The sequence below is a fragment of the Lacerta agilis genome, chromosome 9, assembly GCF_009819535.1.
Source record: "Lacerta agilis isolate rLacAgi1 chromosome 9, rLacAgi1.pri, whole genome shotgun sequence".
Taxonomy (NCBI): Eukaryota; Metazoa; Chordata; class Lepidosauria; order Squamata; family Lacertidae; genus Lacerta; species Lacerta agilis.
The window spans coordinates 61,525,593-61,541,404 of NC_046320.1; the positions used below are offsets into that span (position 1 = coordinate 61,525,593).

The 15,812-nt window shown below is 45.5% G+C and overlaps 1 protein-coding gene across 1 annotated transcript; it reads left to right on the forward strand.

The window, feature by feature from the left end:
- Positions 1 to 1,093: 1,093 nt before the first annotated feature.
- Positions 1,094 to 14,771, forward strand: LOC117053182 (placenta-specific gene 8 protein-like). Its single transcript, XM_033160743.1, has 5 exons — positions 1,094 to 1,226; positions 8,710 to 8,851; positions 10,724 to 10,848; positions 11,066 to 11,174; positions 14,647 to 14,771. Exons 2-4 carry the CDS (start codon positions 8,740 to 8,742, stop codon positions 11,168 to 11,170), a joined length of 342 nt encoding a protein of 113 aa, XP_033016634.1. The 5' UTR covers positions 1,094 to 1,226; positions 8,710 to 8,739; the 3' UTR covers positions 11,171 to 11,174; positions 14,647 to 14,771.
- Positions 14,772 to 15,812: the final 1,041 nt, after the last annotated feature.

Sequence of the window (15,812 nt, forward strand, 5' to 3'; positions counted from 1 at the left end):
GATTTTTTTCTTGGGGTTTACTCCCGAAGCCTTTCTCATGGACGAGTATAGCCATAAGGCAGAGAACAAACCAGCCCTCTAACACCCCATGCACCCCAACACAGCCTGAACGCTAAATATCATCACCACATTCAATCAACTGGCACAATTTAGTTGCCAGTTCATAGAATCATACAGTTGGAAAGGACCCCAGGGGTCAAGTAGTCCAACCCTCTGCAATGCAGGAATCTTGACATGCAGTCCCCTATCCAATTTGATACCATACCAGACCTTGCCTAGCTTTCCAAATGTAAAATTATTATTATTTATACCCCACCCATCTGTCTCACAGCATATATCAGAACATACTAAAACATCAATCCTTAAAAATATCCCTAAACAGGGCTGCCTTCAGTTGTCTTCTAAAAGTCAGATAGTTGTCTATTTCCTTGACATCTGAAGGGAGGGTATTCCACAGTGAGGGCGCCACTACCAAGAAGGCCCTCTGCCTGGTTCCCTGTAACCACACTTCTTGCAGGAACCCACCCCTGCATTTGGGTTCACACATACACACACACTTTTTCTTATTTTGGGGGCAGGTATGGAGAACACTCAACCCTCCAGATGTTGATGAACTACAATTCCCACCATCTGCCCATTGGCCATGTTGGCTGGTGCTGATGGGAGTTGTAGTTCAGCAACTTGGGGAGAGCCGCAAGTTCCCCAAGTTCTCTTTTTTCCCAGAAATGGCATGAGATTCTTTTCTCAAGTGCCTCCTTACTCTAGCTGGGGAAAATATATTAAAACAAATTAGTCATTCTAACTCATTTTAATTTTCAATTAATCATATTAGCTCATTTAAAAGTGGACTTCTCGCAATAGCAGGCATGCCGGTTTCACATCTCTATATATAGAAGCACATTAAGTCCAGCAGTGTGTAATCCAGTAGTGACTATGGAAAGACTAAGCCCTTGCAATGCTCAGCTTGTGCAAGAGCACCAACCTCAGCGTCTAATTTACAGTTCTAATTTGTCATGCAGAACAAGTGACTGTCTTTACACCCTATCAGGCTCAGATCAAATATTGTAACCGACAATTAATTTTCCTGAATATAAATAGCGAGAAACAATCTCAGAGAGTGTCAGTGTTCCCTTGCTGTGGTGTGAACACCCTACGCAGAATAAACGCGTTGGTTAAATTTCATCTAAGGAAAGAAAACACTCCATCCAGGATAATTCAGCAAAGGGGTATGTGTACAGTTTCTTTTCTCCCCCTGGTTCATTTGAGATTTCTGAAAGCTCCAAACTGATTTGCCTAAAGTCTGGAATTGAATCCAATGCTTAATTTTCATATCGGCAAAGAAATGGTGTGAGGCGGAAAATAATGGGCACAAGCTGTTTGTCATGACTAGGAAGTGAGTCCTTTGCTTGCTTGCCTGCCTGCCTATCTGTCTGTCTGTCTGTCTGTCTGTCTGTCCATCTACAGTGATACCTTGCTTTACAACCATAATCCGTTCCGGAGGTCTGGTTGTAAACCAAAACAGGTTGTAACCCAAGGCGTGCTTTCACCAATGTGGCCTCCAAAAAAAATATTGGTTGTAATCAAAAAAAGGGGACACACACTTCAGGGTTTGATGTGGTTGTAATCCAAAACGGTTGCAAACCAAGGTACCACTGTATCTTATCTTTCTTACTGGTGGCTATTGGGACTGGTACAGTTGAAGTTAGGGAGGTGGGGAGAGCCCAAGAGTAGAATTGAGTGCATAAATGGACCAGTTTCCACTGTGTACCACCTTGTATCAAAATATTCCTGGGCGGTTTACAAATAAGAAAAAGTTTATTCAGAAATAAGGCCCATGGTGTTTCAATTAAGTGTGCATAAAATTCCAGCCATGTGCCCCATTAATGAATGGGTCTTAGATACACAGACACACACACACACACACACAGAGAGAGAGAGAGAGAGAGAGAGAGAGAGAGAGAGAGTTTATACACAAACATACCATTGCTACAGAAGTCTCCAAAACACCTCAGAGCTTTTTATATTTGTTTCTCTCACCACCTTTGTGGCCTGAGTACTTAATGCTGAATGATGCCACAATTTGACACAATGTTTTGAGTGGCTTCTCATTTCATTTGTGGAAGCCTACCTCCTTGCGGTAGAGTTCCACCCGATTTAAACATACTGCTTAAACAACTCTCCATGCTTTGGAGTTGTGTCTTGGCACTGACAACAGGTGCTTGGGTTGAACCCAGGCACAAACAAAGCCCAGCCTTCAAAGCATGCGTCTCATTTTCCAAAGAGAGCCACGTCAGGAGTTTTCAAAGGACATTGGAACGAGAAATCAGAGCACTAATCAACTCTGCATTGCATTATCTGTGAATCATCATGAGTTTCCTGGCACCTAAAATGTAGGCTGTGCTAGGCCTTGAATGCTGATTGTTTTGACATGGATTTGACTAGTCCAGGGGTAGGCAAACTAAGGCCTGGGGGCTGGATCCGGCCCAATCGCCTTCTAAATCTGGCCAGTGGACGGTCCAGGAATCAACGTGTTTTTACATGAGTAGAATGTGTCCTTTTATTTAAGATGCATCTCTGGATTATTTGTGGGCCTGCCTGGTGTTTTTACATGTGTGCTTTTATTTAACTGGGTTTTTTTGTGGGGCATAGGAATTCGTTCATTTTTCCCTCCCAGAATATACTCCAGCCCCCCACAAGGTCTGAGGGACAGTGGACCGGCCCCCTGCTGGAAAAGTTTGCTGACCCCTGGACTAGTTCTTTGAAACAACAAGAAAAACTGGGGCTACAATCTTCAATTCCTAACAATTTTAGCAGGAGTCAAGTGTCTGCTTAACTCTCTTCTGTTCAAATCCAGTCTTCATTGACTGGATTGTATCCTATATGTTATCGATGATAACTGTATCCCATGAAATTGATTTCCACCGTCTAGCTGAGTGGTAGCTTAAAAGATCATTTGTTTCAGGTCTGATGGTGCCAGCAAGTAGCTGTCCACAAGGCACTGAACAGTTGGTATATAGTTACCTACTATACATTTTGAAAAGTTGTTTGTCTCCTCTGCATTTGGACACTTCTTAAGATATCATAACCAAATCTTGGGTGATGGTTCTGAGATCAGGGAGCTGGTTTTCACCTGTGTTTGATTGCAGTTGGATTCCATTTTAAGCCAAGATGGTGGACTGAAACTTTCAAAACTACACTGACTTTTCGGTTTCTTAGAATAACTGAACAATGCTGGATACAAGGCTTCTAGTTTTTATTATCAGCCAGTTGGAAAATAAGAATGACCATTTTAATTCTTATCGTTTTTATCATTAAACGGATTTCCTACCCTTCACCATAAGGTCCCGGCGCAGGTTGCAACAATATAAAAAGTCAACGTTAAAGTTAGTTTTAAATTTTTACAATCGGGAGAATAGGGTGGATCCTTTAGGGGGGATGATACAGAAATCTCTTTGTTGGGGAAGTGGGTGAGCAGCTATCACTGAATCTGTGGAAACAAAAGTAGACATTTAGCCTTCATGATTGTGGGTTGAAGCTTTGCAAATTTCCAGGCAACATCCACTAGAGAGACTGCCAGAGCTGGCCCTACCATTAGGCAGCAAGAGGCAGCTTGAGGCAGGTAGAAAACTTTGGGGTTGCGCTAAAGGGCAGCATTTGTCTGTTGCTTAGGGCGACTACAAATAGACCATTATTTGAATAGCCCTCTGAAGTCACAGCCACACCATGCTTTTAAAGCACTCTTTCGCCACTTTGAAAGTCATAGGTTTCCCCAAAGATTCTTGGGAGCTGTTGTTTGTCAAGGGTTCCTAACAGCTTTTGGCACCCTTAACAAATGACAGTTCCCAGGATTCTTTGGGGGGGGAAGCCCTGGCTCTTAAATTGGTATAAAAGGGCTTTAAATGGATGATATGGATGTGAGAAGACAGAGAACTTGGCTGGATTTCTTGAGGTCAGCTTCGTCAAAAGCAACCTGCTGAGACTACAAATCAAAATGCAGTTTATGTTGAACTTCACTTTCAGTTTGGCAGCGCCACTACGAACCCAAACGTTTGGAAATGGTTAGCTGCCCCCGCTTTGCATGAGGAGGGACGCTTGATTCTCACACAAAATTTGCAGATCGGAAAGGTTTCGGGCCACTGAACGATTTGGTTATCAAATGAGATTTGTGGTTTTTCTGTGACATTTCAGCAGCAGGGGTTTCCATTTCACATGGCCCCGGTGACTGCCAACCATGCTGGGTAGAAGGAACTGAAAACTGGCTGTTTCAGAAGAAATAGCTCAAAGGGAAAGGAAGTAACCATTTCCACTGATGGCGTATTCTTGAAACATGACTAGGACTAATCCTATCACGAGCCAAAATGAAGCTATCTGTCTCAGGAGGCAGACTAGGAAGGGCAGCAGATCATGTATCCCCTCGCCCCGCTGCCATCCCAAGGAAGACCAGGCTGCCAAAATGAATGTGTTCCATTGCTAGCAGCTGCTAGGCTGAGCAAAAGCCTTTCAAAATGTGCCTCGTTTCTCTGCAGTCCCTGCAGACAGTAAATTCTGGCAGCACTGCAGGCTGCACTAGCAAGGGACAATGCCTTGCCTTAAGGTGTAGAATGGCTTTGGCTGGCCCTGAACATGACCCATGATCTACCCATCAGCTTTTAGGGTTGCACCCAATGTTTGTCCTACCCATAGAAATGAATGGACATGACTCATAGGTCTCTAAAGCCATATTCACATAGCAAAACACTTATTTTATCAAAATAATTGTTGAACTGAAATACAACTAAGAAGAAGTATATTAATATGGAAATACAATTAAGAAGAAGTACATTAATAGTGAAATAATTATTAAGCTCTAACTTAAGATGATTTTTTTATTTATAACAAACTTAATAATGCAAACACATTGGCATTTGGAAATAACAAAGGTTCCTTTAAAAACACAATTTACAAAGACTCATAATCCAGTATCTAGAAACTTGCTATAACCTGAAATAATAACAGGTGTAAATATATGATGCAAACAACTAATAATTATAAATAGCAGAATGTAGGCACCCTATATATATGGAAATGAGCAAACCAGTGATATTTTAGGGAGCAGGCTAGCAGGCGGGGCCCATTACTTACACCATAGGAACCTACACAACACAAAACAAAACACAGTTGCTGTATGTAGGTTTTATTTTATTAGTTTTTTATCTTATATTTTGGAAATGTACATCCAGGTGTTTTTTTTTCCTTTTAAGTTTTTTGGGTGCCCCCAAGAGAGTGGGGCCCTAAGCTATAGCTTGTTTAGCTTATGCGTAAATCCGGCACTGGGTCTCGCTGATGAGTAACAGATAGCTGGAGACAAACCTGTGGGCCCAGGCTCAAGGGATGCTCACCTGGAGTGGACATGCCCCCTCCCTCTCAGGCTGAGTACACACTAAATCTTCACGGCGCATTCTGGGCACATTACCCCCCCTCAAAGAATACTAGGCACTGTGGTTTGTTAAGGGTTGCCAGGAATTGCAGTTCTGCAGGAGGTTAACTGCGGTTCCCAGAATTCTTTGACGGTTTGAATGTGCCTTAGAGGTTCAGTGTGTATGCAACCCCAGCCTTGATTCCTCGGTGATTTCCAGACTTTCTGCCTTTGGGGAATACTTCCCGTTCTGCTCTGACTGGTGATGAGTCCCCCTGAGCGTTGTGCAATCCATGCATGTTGCAGAAAGAGACCAGGCTTACTTGACTCCGCCATCACAATCTGTGCGAGACAAGAGTTCATGAACTACAAGTCTACCCTAGAGCACACCTTGTGCTCTTTCTGCATCTTCCACTGCAGATAAAAATAATCAGTAGCTGTGGGCGGAGCTCCTCTTCCACCACTCCTGACCATCTCATGGAGGAGTCCCTGGTTGCCCTAGGACTTCTTGGAACATCTTTTGAAACCCACAACCTCCAGCCGGCGCTGTTCCCCCCATTGTTCTGAACCGCATGCCCAAAGGAGTGCTCATGGGAGTGGTTGGGTGCCGGGATACCAAAGAAGGCTGTCAAAAAATGCCAGAGAAATCTGTTCTAGTGCTTTAAGAAGGTGTGCACTATCAGCAAAATCAGCCTGCCAGGTCTCCCAGGGTTTATAGATGTGGGATGGGACACCACAGCATGGCTTGCCCACCACGCCCAACCAAACGTTCCTACATCCTTTATGCACAAAATAGTGCACGTCACTTTGGCCAGGACTTCCCATCGCTTCACCTGACCAGATGAGGGCATAGGTGGCGAATACCCAAATCTTGCAGACAGTTCCCCTTTCTGGGCTCAGAGGCCAGCACCCCCAAGCCCACAGATAAGGATAACATCAAAGTAAGCCAATGAGCTTATATCAAAGCTCATCTATGAATATAGACATATATAAACTCATCGCTACAACTACCAATTAATTGTTGGGTTATTTTGACTACCAAGATGATGTTGGCAGAGCGTCCGGAACAGTTCACCTTTGATTCAACACATTAATCAGGCTTCTTAGGGGCACACCCAGTTCCCTACAAATCTTACAGCCCTGGCCTTTTCCTCAAACCTCTCTCTATCTGAACCAAACTGCAAACCAAGTGTATATTCACATTATTGCCTTACAGCACAGTGAAGCTGTTTTCTTTCTGGTGTGTTTTTCACAACTCCGCCCCTCAGCTGTACACATCAGCATGGCTTCATTGGTGTCATAGTCTATCCCCATGATATCATTTTTGAGACATGGCCCCTGACGCTGCCAGGCCGACCTCACTGCCTGCAGCCCTGCCTCTCCGGGCACTGGGGTAAAGTCACCAACTTCAAAGCCTGCCTACTCTGGAGTCACTTCTCTCTCCCCCCCCTCTCCCCTTTCGCACACCCTCCCTCAGGGGTGCCAACTTGAATAAAATATATGGGGGAAAGGGGGCAAGTAAGCACCGCCCTGTATAATCGACCACAAAACAAAGTGGACACACACTATTTGAATGGCAATGCCCATTAACTGGAGGGGGAACCTCAAATATTTTAGGGGGGGTGAAGGAACCTTGGCCCCAAGGAGTTGGCTCCCATGCCCTTCTCCCTATTAAAGTGGGGTGCTCCCCACTTTATGGGATTTCACGTGTAGGCAGGAGTCTGGAACGTAACCCGCGCATAAGTGTGGAGACGCCTATATACCGTCATCTAGGTCAAACTTCCCCATCTTGGTGTCCTTCCATCAGAATTCATTACAAGGTGAAGTGTGTGAGGAATCAAATGGGTATGGGGGGTGGGTGGGTTGGAGGAGAGGCAGAAAGAAGAGCTAATTTGTTTGTAGCTATGGGGCGCAATCTGGACAGCTCTGCCAGGGGCGCAAGATCACCTAGCTACAGCTCTGACCAATATAGCACAATGTCTGAGAATAAGGATGCAACTACAGTATGTAGAAGCGAACTGGGTAATTTCCTGGGAACTGCTCCTACTTAGAGGCCTGAAACTGATACATTTTCACTTACCTTTAACATAATGTTGCAACTCCTATTTTATAGTACAGAGCAAGAGGGGCAGGGGGACGCGGGTGGCGCTGTGGGTTAAACCACAGAGCCTAGGGCTTGCCGATCAGAAGGTCGGCGGTTTGAATCCCCGCGATGGGGTGAGCTCCCGTTGTTCGGTCCCAGCTCCTGCCCACCTAGCAGTTCGAAAGCACGTCAAAGTGCAAGTAGATAAATAGGTACTGCTCCAGCGGGAAGGTAAACGACATTTCCATGCGCTGCTCTGGTTCGCCAGAAGCGGCTTAGTCATGCTGGCCACATGACCCGGAAGTTGTATGCTGACTCCCTCAGCCAATAAAGCAAGATGCGTGCCGCAACCCCAGAGTTGTCTGCGACTAGACCTAATGGTCAGGGGTCCCTTTACCTTTACCTAACAGGGGCAGGAGGAATCATGAGAAAAGTGACGATTTGGCTTCATGGTTTTTCCACACATCACATTTTTTTTTTTTTACATATGACACACACACAGTGATATTTTGCAATATATCACCATGTTGAATATTATGAAACTGTTACCATGATGTTACCATCACCCAGCCCTAATGACAATATTGCCAATTTGCTTTTTAGTTCTTTTACTAATAATATTAATAATTCTTGTCATGAAATTTGTGTGTTTTTTTCATGCACTGAGGCTGCTTTCAACCCCAACCTGTTTATTGAGCATTCTTCCAGATTTAGGAACATAGGAAACTGCCTTATACCAAGTTAAGACCATCTCATAGTCATCAAATGGAGCAGGATTTCATTTGGTCCTAATTTTTAAGCAAACTGGAGTTCTAGTTAATAATAATTTATTATTTACACCCCACGCATCTGGCTGGGTTTCCCCAGCCACTCTGGGCAGTTTCCAACAAACGATTAAAAATACATTAAAACATCAGTCATTAAAAACTTCCCTAAACAGGGCGGCCTTCGGATGTCTTCTAAACGTCAGGTAGTTGTTTATTTCCTTGACATCTGGTGGGAGTTAAACAGCAACTGGAAAGCCACAAGCTTCCCTCCCTCACTGTACTGTGAAATCACCCTTAATGTCTGCTTTCTGCTCCTAAACTACTTACCCTGTACTAATCTAGAAAACGATCCTTTTCTCTTAATCTCATGATTTACTCAGCAGGTTTTGCTGAAGGGCACGATGCAGAGACTAGTTACACTTTTAAAAGTCTCAAAACCAATGTATTTTTTTCCCTCCCACTAGACGGCAACATCTACACCAGACTTTGTGAAAATGGAAATGACTTATCGGCCTGTTGTCACCACCCAACCGCAATGCCACACATCCACACGGAGTTTTGAGTGGCAGACGGACCTCTGTGACTGCGGCAGCGACTGTGGCGTCTGTGAGTGAAGTTCAAAGATTTGGGGTTTAAAGACCTTGTGGGAATATCAGCCACGGTTTTATCTGTACTATAAAACAACAGCCAACCTCTTTCTATAAAAGCCAGTCTCTGTGTTCCATCACACACTAGTGTGACCATTCTCAAATAGCAAGGTGGGCTTCCCATGCAGGGGAAGAAGTGTAGCATCTGCCACTTGTGTATTATTATCTATTACTTATACCCTGCCCATCTGGCTGGGCCTCCCTCTGATGGGGGGTGACAAAATGCTATGTGGCACTCAACGTCTGTGGGAGACGCTTTGGCGTGCTTTGGCTTACTGCTGCCAAAACAGCTCCCCTGTAGGGCAGCACTGGCGGAGGAAGAGGGGTGCGGGGGGAGCGCATCGCCCCCAGCAGCATGATCCCGGTGGGGTGCCATTGCGGTTGCCCCCCGCGCTGGGTGCCACACCCCCAGGGCGCCCCAAGTGGACCCTTTTTCTTGTCCTCGTAGGAGAGAAGGGCAGCCACTCACTTATATGGGGAGAAACAAAGCGCTGTACAGGGTGACCCTGGTATGGCCTACATGGTCTGACCTTCCCTCCCAGGGAGATTAATTATTATTCTATATAATAAAAATATAGGTCTCACTATCCAAACACAATGCGTTCCATGGAAATCATTCACTGGGGCAAGCGTTCACATAACAAGCCGATGATTTCCAGTGATTCCTATGGGGAAATTTCTAATGTGTCCCGACCGTAGAATTTTTACTCCCAAAGACCCAAAAAATATATCCAGGAAAATGCGGGGGGTGCATAGCTGTCAACCTTTTCCCTTTTTTGCGGGAAATTCCCTTTTTCCAGCCATAGCTGGAATAGAGGGAAGGTTAACAGCCTCCCCAGAAGAGAAGGCAAAAAAAGGAGGTTGACAGCTATGGGGGTGGGATGCTCTCTGATTTATCCAATTACTCCCCCTCCCTCCATTCCTCAGCCAACCAGCAAAATGCAAATGAGGAAGTAAAAAATGCTCCCTGTTTGGATATCTGAATCTGTGGTGTGTATAGCAAGACTTGGGTACTAATTCCTCCTGTTTGGATAAATTAATTTTTGCTTAGTGAACAAAACAGAATGTGTGTGTCTTTACCTTTTATCTAAGCCTCTGCTGCCCTTGGCCCTTGGCTCTGTATGTGCCAGTGTGGTGTAGTGGTTAAGAGTGGTAGACTCGTTATCTGGGGAACCGGGTTTGTGTCTCTGCTCCTCCACATGCAGCTGCTGGGTGACCTTGGGCTAGTCGCACTTCTCTGAAGTCTCTCAGCCCCACTCACCTCACAGAGTGTTTGTTGTGGGGGAGGAAGGGAAAGGAGAATGTTAGCCGCTCTGAGACTCCTTCGGGTAGTGAAAAGCAGGATATCAAATCCAAACTCTTCTTCTTCTTCTTATGAACTGAATTGCACACACCCTTTGGCGAGTCTTTGCAAACTCACAAACATGTTTGCCTAACCCGTCATGATGGCCGATAATTTTCAAGCGCATGTAGTAACTGCAGAAAGAAATCCAAGACGCAAGGAATTGTTGACCCAAGAACAACTGGTGCCAGAGAGTAATTTGGGAGACAGGGAACTGCCTATCCTGAGTCATTTTTGTCTTCAGTGATTGGCAGTGACTTTCAGACACTGAGCACTCCCAGCCTCGCCCTGGAGATGCTGAGGCACAGTTCTGTATGCAAGATAGATGCTCCAACACTGAGAAGTGGTCCTCTCTGTGAAAGTGTCTCTTCATCTCAAGACACCGTGCCTCTAAATGCTTCTGAAACCAAGCAGTGAAATTCCATTGGCTGCGTGAATACTAGAGGGTGAGAATATGCTAACCTTTGTGTTTGATTCCCCCCCCCCCAGGTCTGTGTGGAACATTCTGCTTCTTCTGCCTAGGATGCAAAGTGGCCAAGGACATGGAAGAATGCTGTTGCTGTGGACCAAGTGTCGCCATGAGGACTCGTTACCGGACTCAGTTTAGGATACCGGTAAATTACTGGATAATATTTGCGTTTCGCTTTTTCCAGGTTGCTCAACAAACAACCCCCAATTAAGTGTTGTGCAGATAACATCTTAAATATATTAAATAAATAAAATAAAATAAAGAAAACCAGCAGAAACTGGAAACAGAATGATCCATCCATCCCTAATCAAAATACAATTCGGTCTTCTACTATGACATTTTGCTTTTTTTACTCTCCGCAGGGATCCATCTGTTGCGACTGCCTCACCACCACTTTCTGTGCTCCCTGCAATCTTTGTCAGCTCAAGAGAGATATCAACAGGAGGAAGCAGCTGGGGATATTCTAGAAAGGTTTGTGATTCCCGGTTTACAGCCAAGGAGCAGGGGTGCGGGATGGAAGGCGTGGCAGAAAATACATTGTTCTTCGATGCATTCTCTGTTGTCCTTAGATATGACTGGGGGAGCGGGGAAGAGGTAAGGAGGGACCAATCCTAGAATCCCCAAATATCTGCCTTGTGTCAGGCTTTGGGGAATCGGCTTCCTCCCCCGTGGCCATAAATGAGCAGATCAAATGAAAGGGAATTCTCATGAGTTCATTTCTTTAATAAACACAGCAAAGGGCAAAAGAAAGCATCTAACCAGAATGGCGGTGCTCCCAATTAAGGTTACCTCCCCTCCGTCCCTATAAATCCACGTCATTCCTACATTTTGTCTGTGCTTTCTGTTCTGACACTTTCTGAGCTCTCCAGGACTTTGGGGAAGGGGGGGTGGATACTAACCAGAGACTGTGAATCTGTTAACTCTCTCTTCCAGTGTTTCTTCTCCTAGCTGTTCCCCATCCGGTATTTCCCAGCTTCTGCCTTCTGAACTATGCCCCTCTGCAAACCACTGTTCCAAATCTATACTGTCCTCCTGCTCCTGGGAAGATTCAGGATCCGGATCAGGGGGAGGGGGAGGGGGAGGATCCCACCATTCCTCCTCAGTGTAGCCCTCCTCAGCACGGTCCCTGACACCTTGAAATTCTGTAAAGCAAAAGTTCTCTGCTAAGTAACTCATGACATTGGCTTGTGACCCATTACCAGATACTGGCCTGGTAATAGAATCATAGAATTGTAGAGAATTGTAGAGTTGGAAGGGACCACGATGGTAATCTAGTCCAACCCTGCAATGCAGGAATCATTGGCCCAATGTGGGGCTCGGAAGAGTCTCATGCTCTACTGACTGAGCTATCTATCCCAGTTACAGGTAGGTAGCTGTGTTGGTCTGCCATAGTCAAAACAAAATAAAAAGTAGCACCTTAGAGACCAACTAAGTTTGTTCTTGGTATGAGCTTTCATGTGCATGCACACTTCTTCAGAGTAAAGGGACCCCTGACCATTAGGTCCAGTCACGGAAGACTCTGGGGTTGCGGCGCTCATCTCGCTTTACTGCTGAGGGAGCCGGCGTACAACTTCCGGGTCATGTGGCCAGCATGACTAAGCCGCTTCTGGCGAACCAGAGCAGCGCATGGAAACACCGTTTACCTTCCCACCGGAGTGGTACCTATTTATCTACTTGCACTTTTGACGTGCTTTCGAACTGCTAGGTGGGCAGGAACTGGGACCGAGCAACAGGAGCTCACCCCATCGTGGGGATTCGAACCGCCGACCTTCTGATCGGCAAGCCCTAGGCTCTGTGGTTTAACCCACAGAGTCACAGCACAATAAAAACGGGACAACCCGCCCCTACTAGCAGAAACTGAGCAGCCCGAAACCTTTGCTGGAGCATACGGTATTGGACGCAAGATTATGTAAAATGACTCTGATACCATCGTTAGCCCACGCTTCTCAAACACCATGTGGCATATTCCCGTTATCGTTATGTAAGCTTAATGCACATTTGATCTTTGCCCAGCAGGCTAGTTTCTACCCAGAACTCACACACCCTTCTCTTATCCTCCGTGCTTGCAAGCAAGATCAGTATCAGGGTTCAAGGACGCATCGCGGGTGGGACAAAACAGTCAAAAGAGCCTGGAGCAAGGCCAGAGAGCGGAGGGGACATGGGGAGCAGGTATGGCCTGGGGAGAGTCCTGAAGGCCTGAGAGACAAGACTGCATTTAGCCTCCTTTTCCCTTTCAGCAGGTTCATGAGGCTTAATGTTCCTCCCCCCTCAGTTTTATGGCTTTCTAGCGCCGGATTTTCACCCTGCTTGTGAGGCCGCACCTCTCTCCTCAGTGAAGTTTTCAAACACTTCTGCTTTTTTCAGTAAACATTTACTAGATATTATCAAACACGCAATACATTAAGGTCAAGGGTGCTGAGGTTTCAAACAGTTATGGCATATTACTGCCTTGGGCTGTAACCCTGTACCTGCTCACCTGAGAATAAGCCCCACTGAACTCAGTGGGACACTTATGAGCAGACAGTGGTGAGGACCTTCAAGCCCAGGGGCCCTCCACATGGGAGTTGTGGTCCAAAAACACCAGAAGCTACCTTAGACCAAGTCAGACCTTTGGTCTATCTACCTGAGTACCAACAGTGGCTCTCTTGGGTTCCAGTTGGACAGCATCCCTACCCCTACCTGGAGACGCCAGGGATTGAACCAGGGGCCTTCTGCATGCGGGGCAGATGCCCTCCCACTAAGCTACAGGCAACAGGGTGGTTGGGTATGGCCCTGAGGACGAGAGGTAGCTTTCAGTCCTGGTAGCTACCTGGCAGAACCCTGCATGCTACAGCTTCCTGCTTCTGTATGCGCAATTGTGCAATGGCCCGCTCCTGCACAGAGGAGGAGGAGCACATAGGTCCTAGGGCAGGCGTAGGGAAGCATGGTCAAAAGCGTCAGAGTCACAACCCTTCGTTCATCACCACAGGTCCCATTTTACAGCTGGGAACCCCTGATGCTAAGGGCCACTTCCCATGCTCGATCTCAGTGCTACAGCAGATGCTTTGCATGACAAAGGGCCCAGGAATGTCTCCTGCCTGAAATCCTGGAGAGCCTTTGCCCGTCAGTGTAGACAATACCAAGCTGGATGTACTGGTGGCCTGACTTCTTATGGACCCTTAATGAAGGACCACAGTGCTGAGCCGACAGTTTCAACAGCTACTACAAGTCGTCATGAAAGCGGAGCTTCCATCCAGCATCTGAATGATAGAATCATAGAACTGTAGAGCTGGAAGGGACTCCAAGGGTCATTTAGTCCAACCCCCTGCAATGCAGAAATCTCAACTAAAGCATCCATGGCAGATGTCCATCCAACCTCTGCTTAAAGACCTCCAACAAAGGAGAGTCCACCACCTCTCACTGTCAAACAGCTCTTACTGTCACAAAGTTCTTCCTGATGTTTAGTCGGAATCTCCTTTCTTGTAGCTTGAATCTATTCATTCGAGCAGGAGGAGATAAGCTTGCTCCATCTTCCACGTGACAGCCCTTCCACGTGACAGATGGCTATCACATCTCCTCTCAGTCTCCTCTTTTCCAGGCTAAACACACCCAGCTCCTTAAATCGTTTATCACAAGGCTTTGTTTCCAGATCCTTGATCATCTTGGTTGCCGTCCTCTGCACATGTTCCAGCTTGTCAATAGCCTTCTTAAATTGTGGTGCCCAGAACTGGACACAGTGTTCCAGGTGTAGTCTGACCAAGGCAGAATAGAAGAGGATAATTACTTCCCTTGATCTGGGATAGCATCATAGAGTCATAGAATTGTAGTCTCGGCCTATGTTGCTGCTTCCAGTCCCTCAGCCTTGCTTCAGTCCAATTGCTTAAGTGCTTAATGTTGCGCCATTTGACTGGTTACCTACCTGGAAGCATTATAAATAATTATTATCCCTTTTGCCCTATTTTAGGTGTTCCTGCATTCACTACCCTGGATATTCATGTGTCCCTGAACTTGGTGTATTTCAAAACCTGGTGTTGAGATTTCCACTCTGCCGCAGTACAGTGTTCAAAACTTGGTAGCCATCTAACCAGAAAAAAAAAATCCAGCCGAGACAGTTATTTGTTTTTCATTTTTAGGGGGGGTTGGGGAGGTTTGGAAACTTCTGGGCCAATTGCCAGAATTTGGGGCTGATTGCTAAATTATTTTAAGCAAAGGCATAATTTGTTTAATAGAAGACAAGTCGCGAAATGCCAACACCCAGATCCATCGGAGGCAACCAGATCCTGACTGTATTCCATTTGCCACCCACCCGAGTGACCCACTTGCAAGATTGTAAGCCACTCAATTTTCCATAAAAGAATCCAGGCCAGCATGCACGAAGTACACATTTTATACCTCCCCCTTTCCTATAAATTATCATTGTTATTGATTAAGAAATACCTTTTACTTATGGTCACCAATCTAGGCAATGCACATTACTAGACGTAATTTCATATCTGTAATAATTTTAGCACACACACACTTTTCTCTAATTGTTTTTGTTTATTATTTGTGGACAAATGCCTCTATAAATTAACATTAATGGCTTTTGATGGCTGGTGCTTGAATAAATGCCAATCGGCTGGGTAGCAGCTACAGAGAATGAGAGAAAACATGAATGTATTTACTAGCCAGTGAAAGAGCCGAGAGGTTTGCATCTTTTCAGCTGGCTGTGAAAGGAGCCTTGGCAGGATCCAAGCATGTGAGTTTATTTCTGGGGTTGAACTGATGCTGTTTAATAGACTAATATTATCCGCCTGCTCTCCCATGTTCAATGTTTATGCTTTTAAATAAACAAATATTTCAAATACAACATAAACTCTCCTTGTGATGTCGCTGGTGAAACTTCACCCTTCTACACCTGATCCTGGTAAAACACACACACACACACACACACACACACACACACACACCATTCAATACAGTGGCACCTTGGTTCTCAAACTTAATCCGTTCCAGAAGTCCGTTCCAAAACCAAAGCGTTCCAAAACCAAGGCACGCTTTCCCATAGAAAGTAATGCAAAACGGATTCGTCTGTTCCAGACTTTTAAAAACAAACCCTAAAACAGCAATTGAACGTGAATTTTACTATCT

Bases quoted from the DNA above. Each gene is read 5' to 3' on its own strand.
- LOC117053182 (XM_033160743.1), top strand. From the start codon at position 8,740: ATGGAAATGACTTATCGGCCTGTTGTCACCACCCAACCGCAATGCCAC. The intron at 8,852-10,723 runs GTGAGTGAAGTT...CCCCCCCCCCAG, and splicing joins CGGCAGCGACTGTGGCGTCT to GTCTGTGTGGAACATTCTGC. The intron at 10,849-11,065 runs GTAAATTACTGG...TACTCTCCGCAG, and splicing joins GGACTCAGTTTAGGATACCG to GGATCCATCTGTTGCGACTG.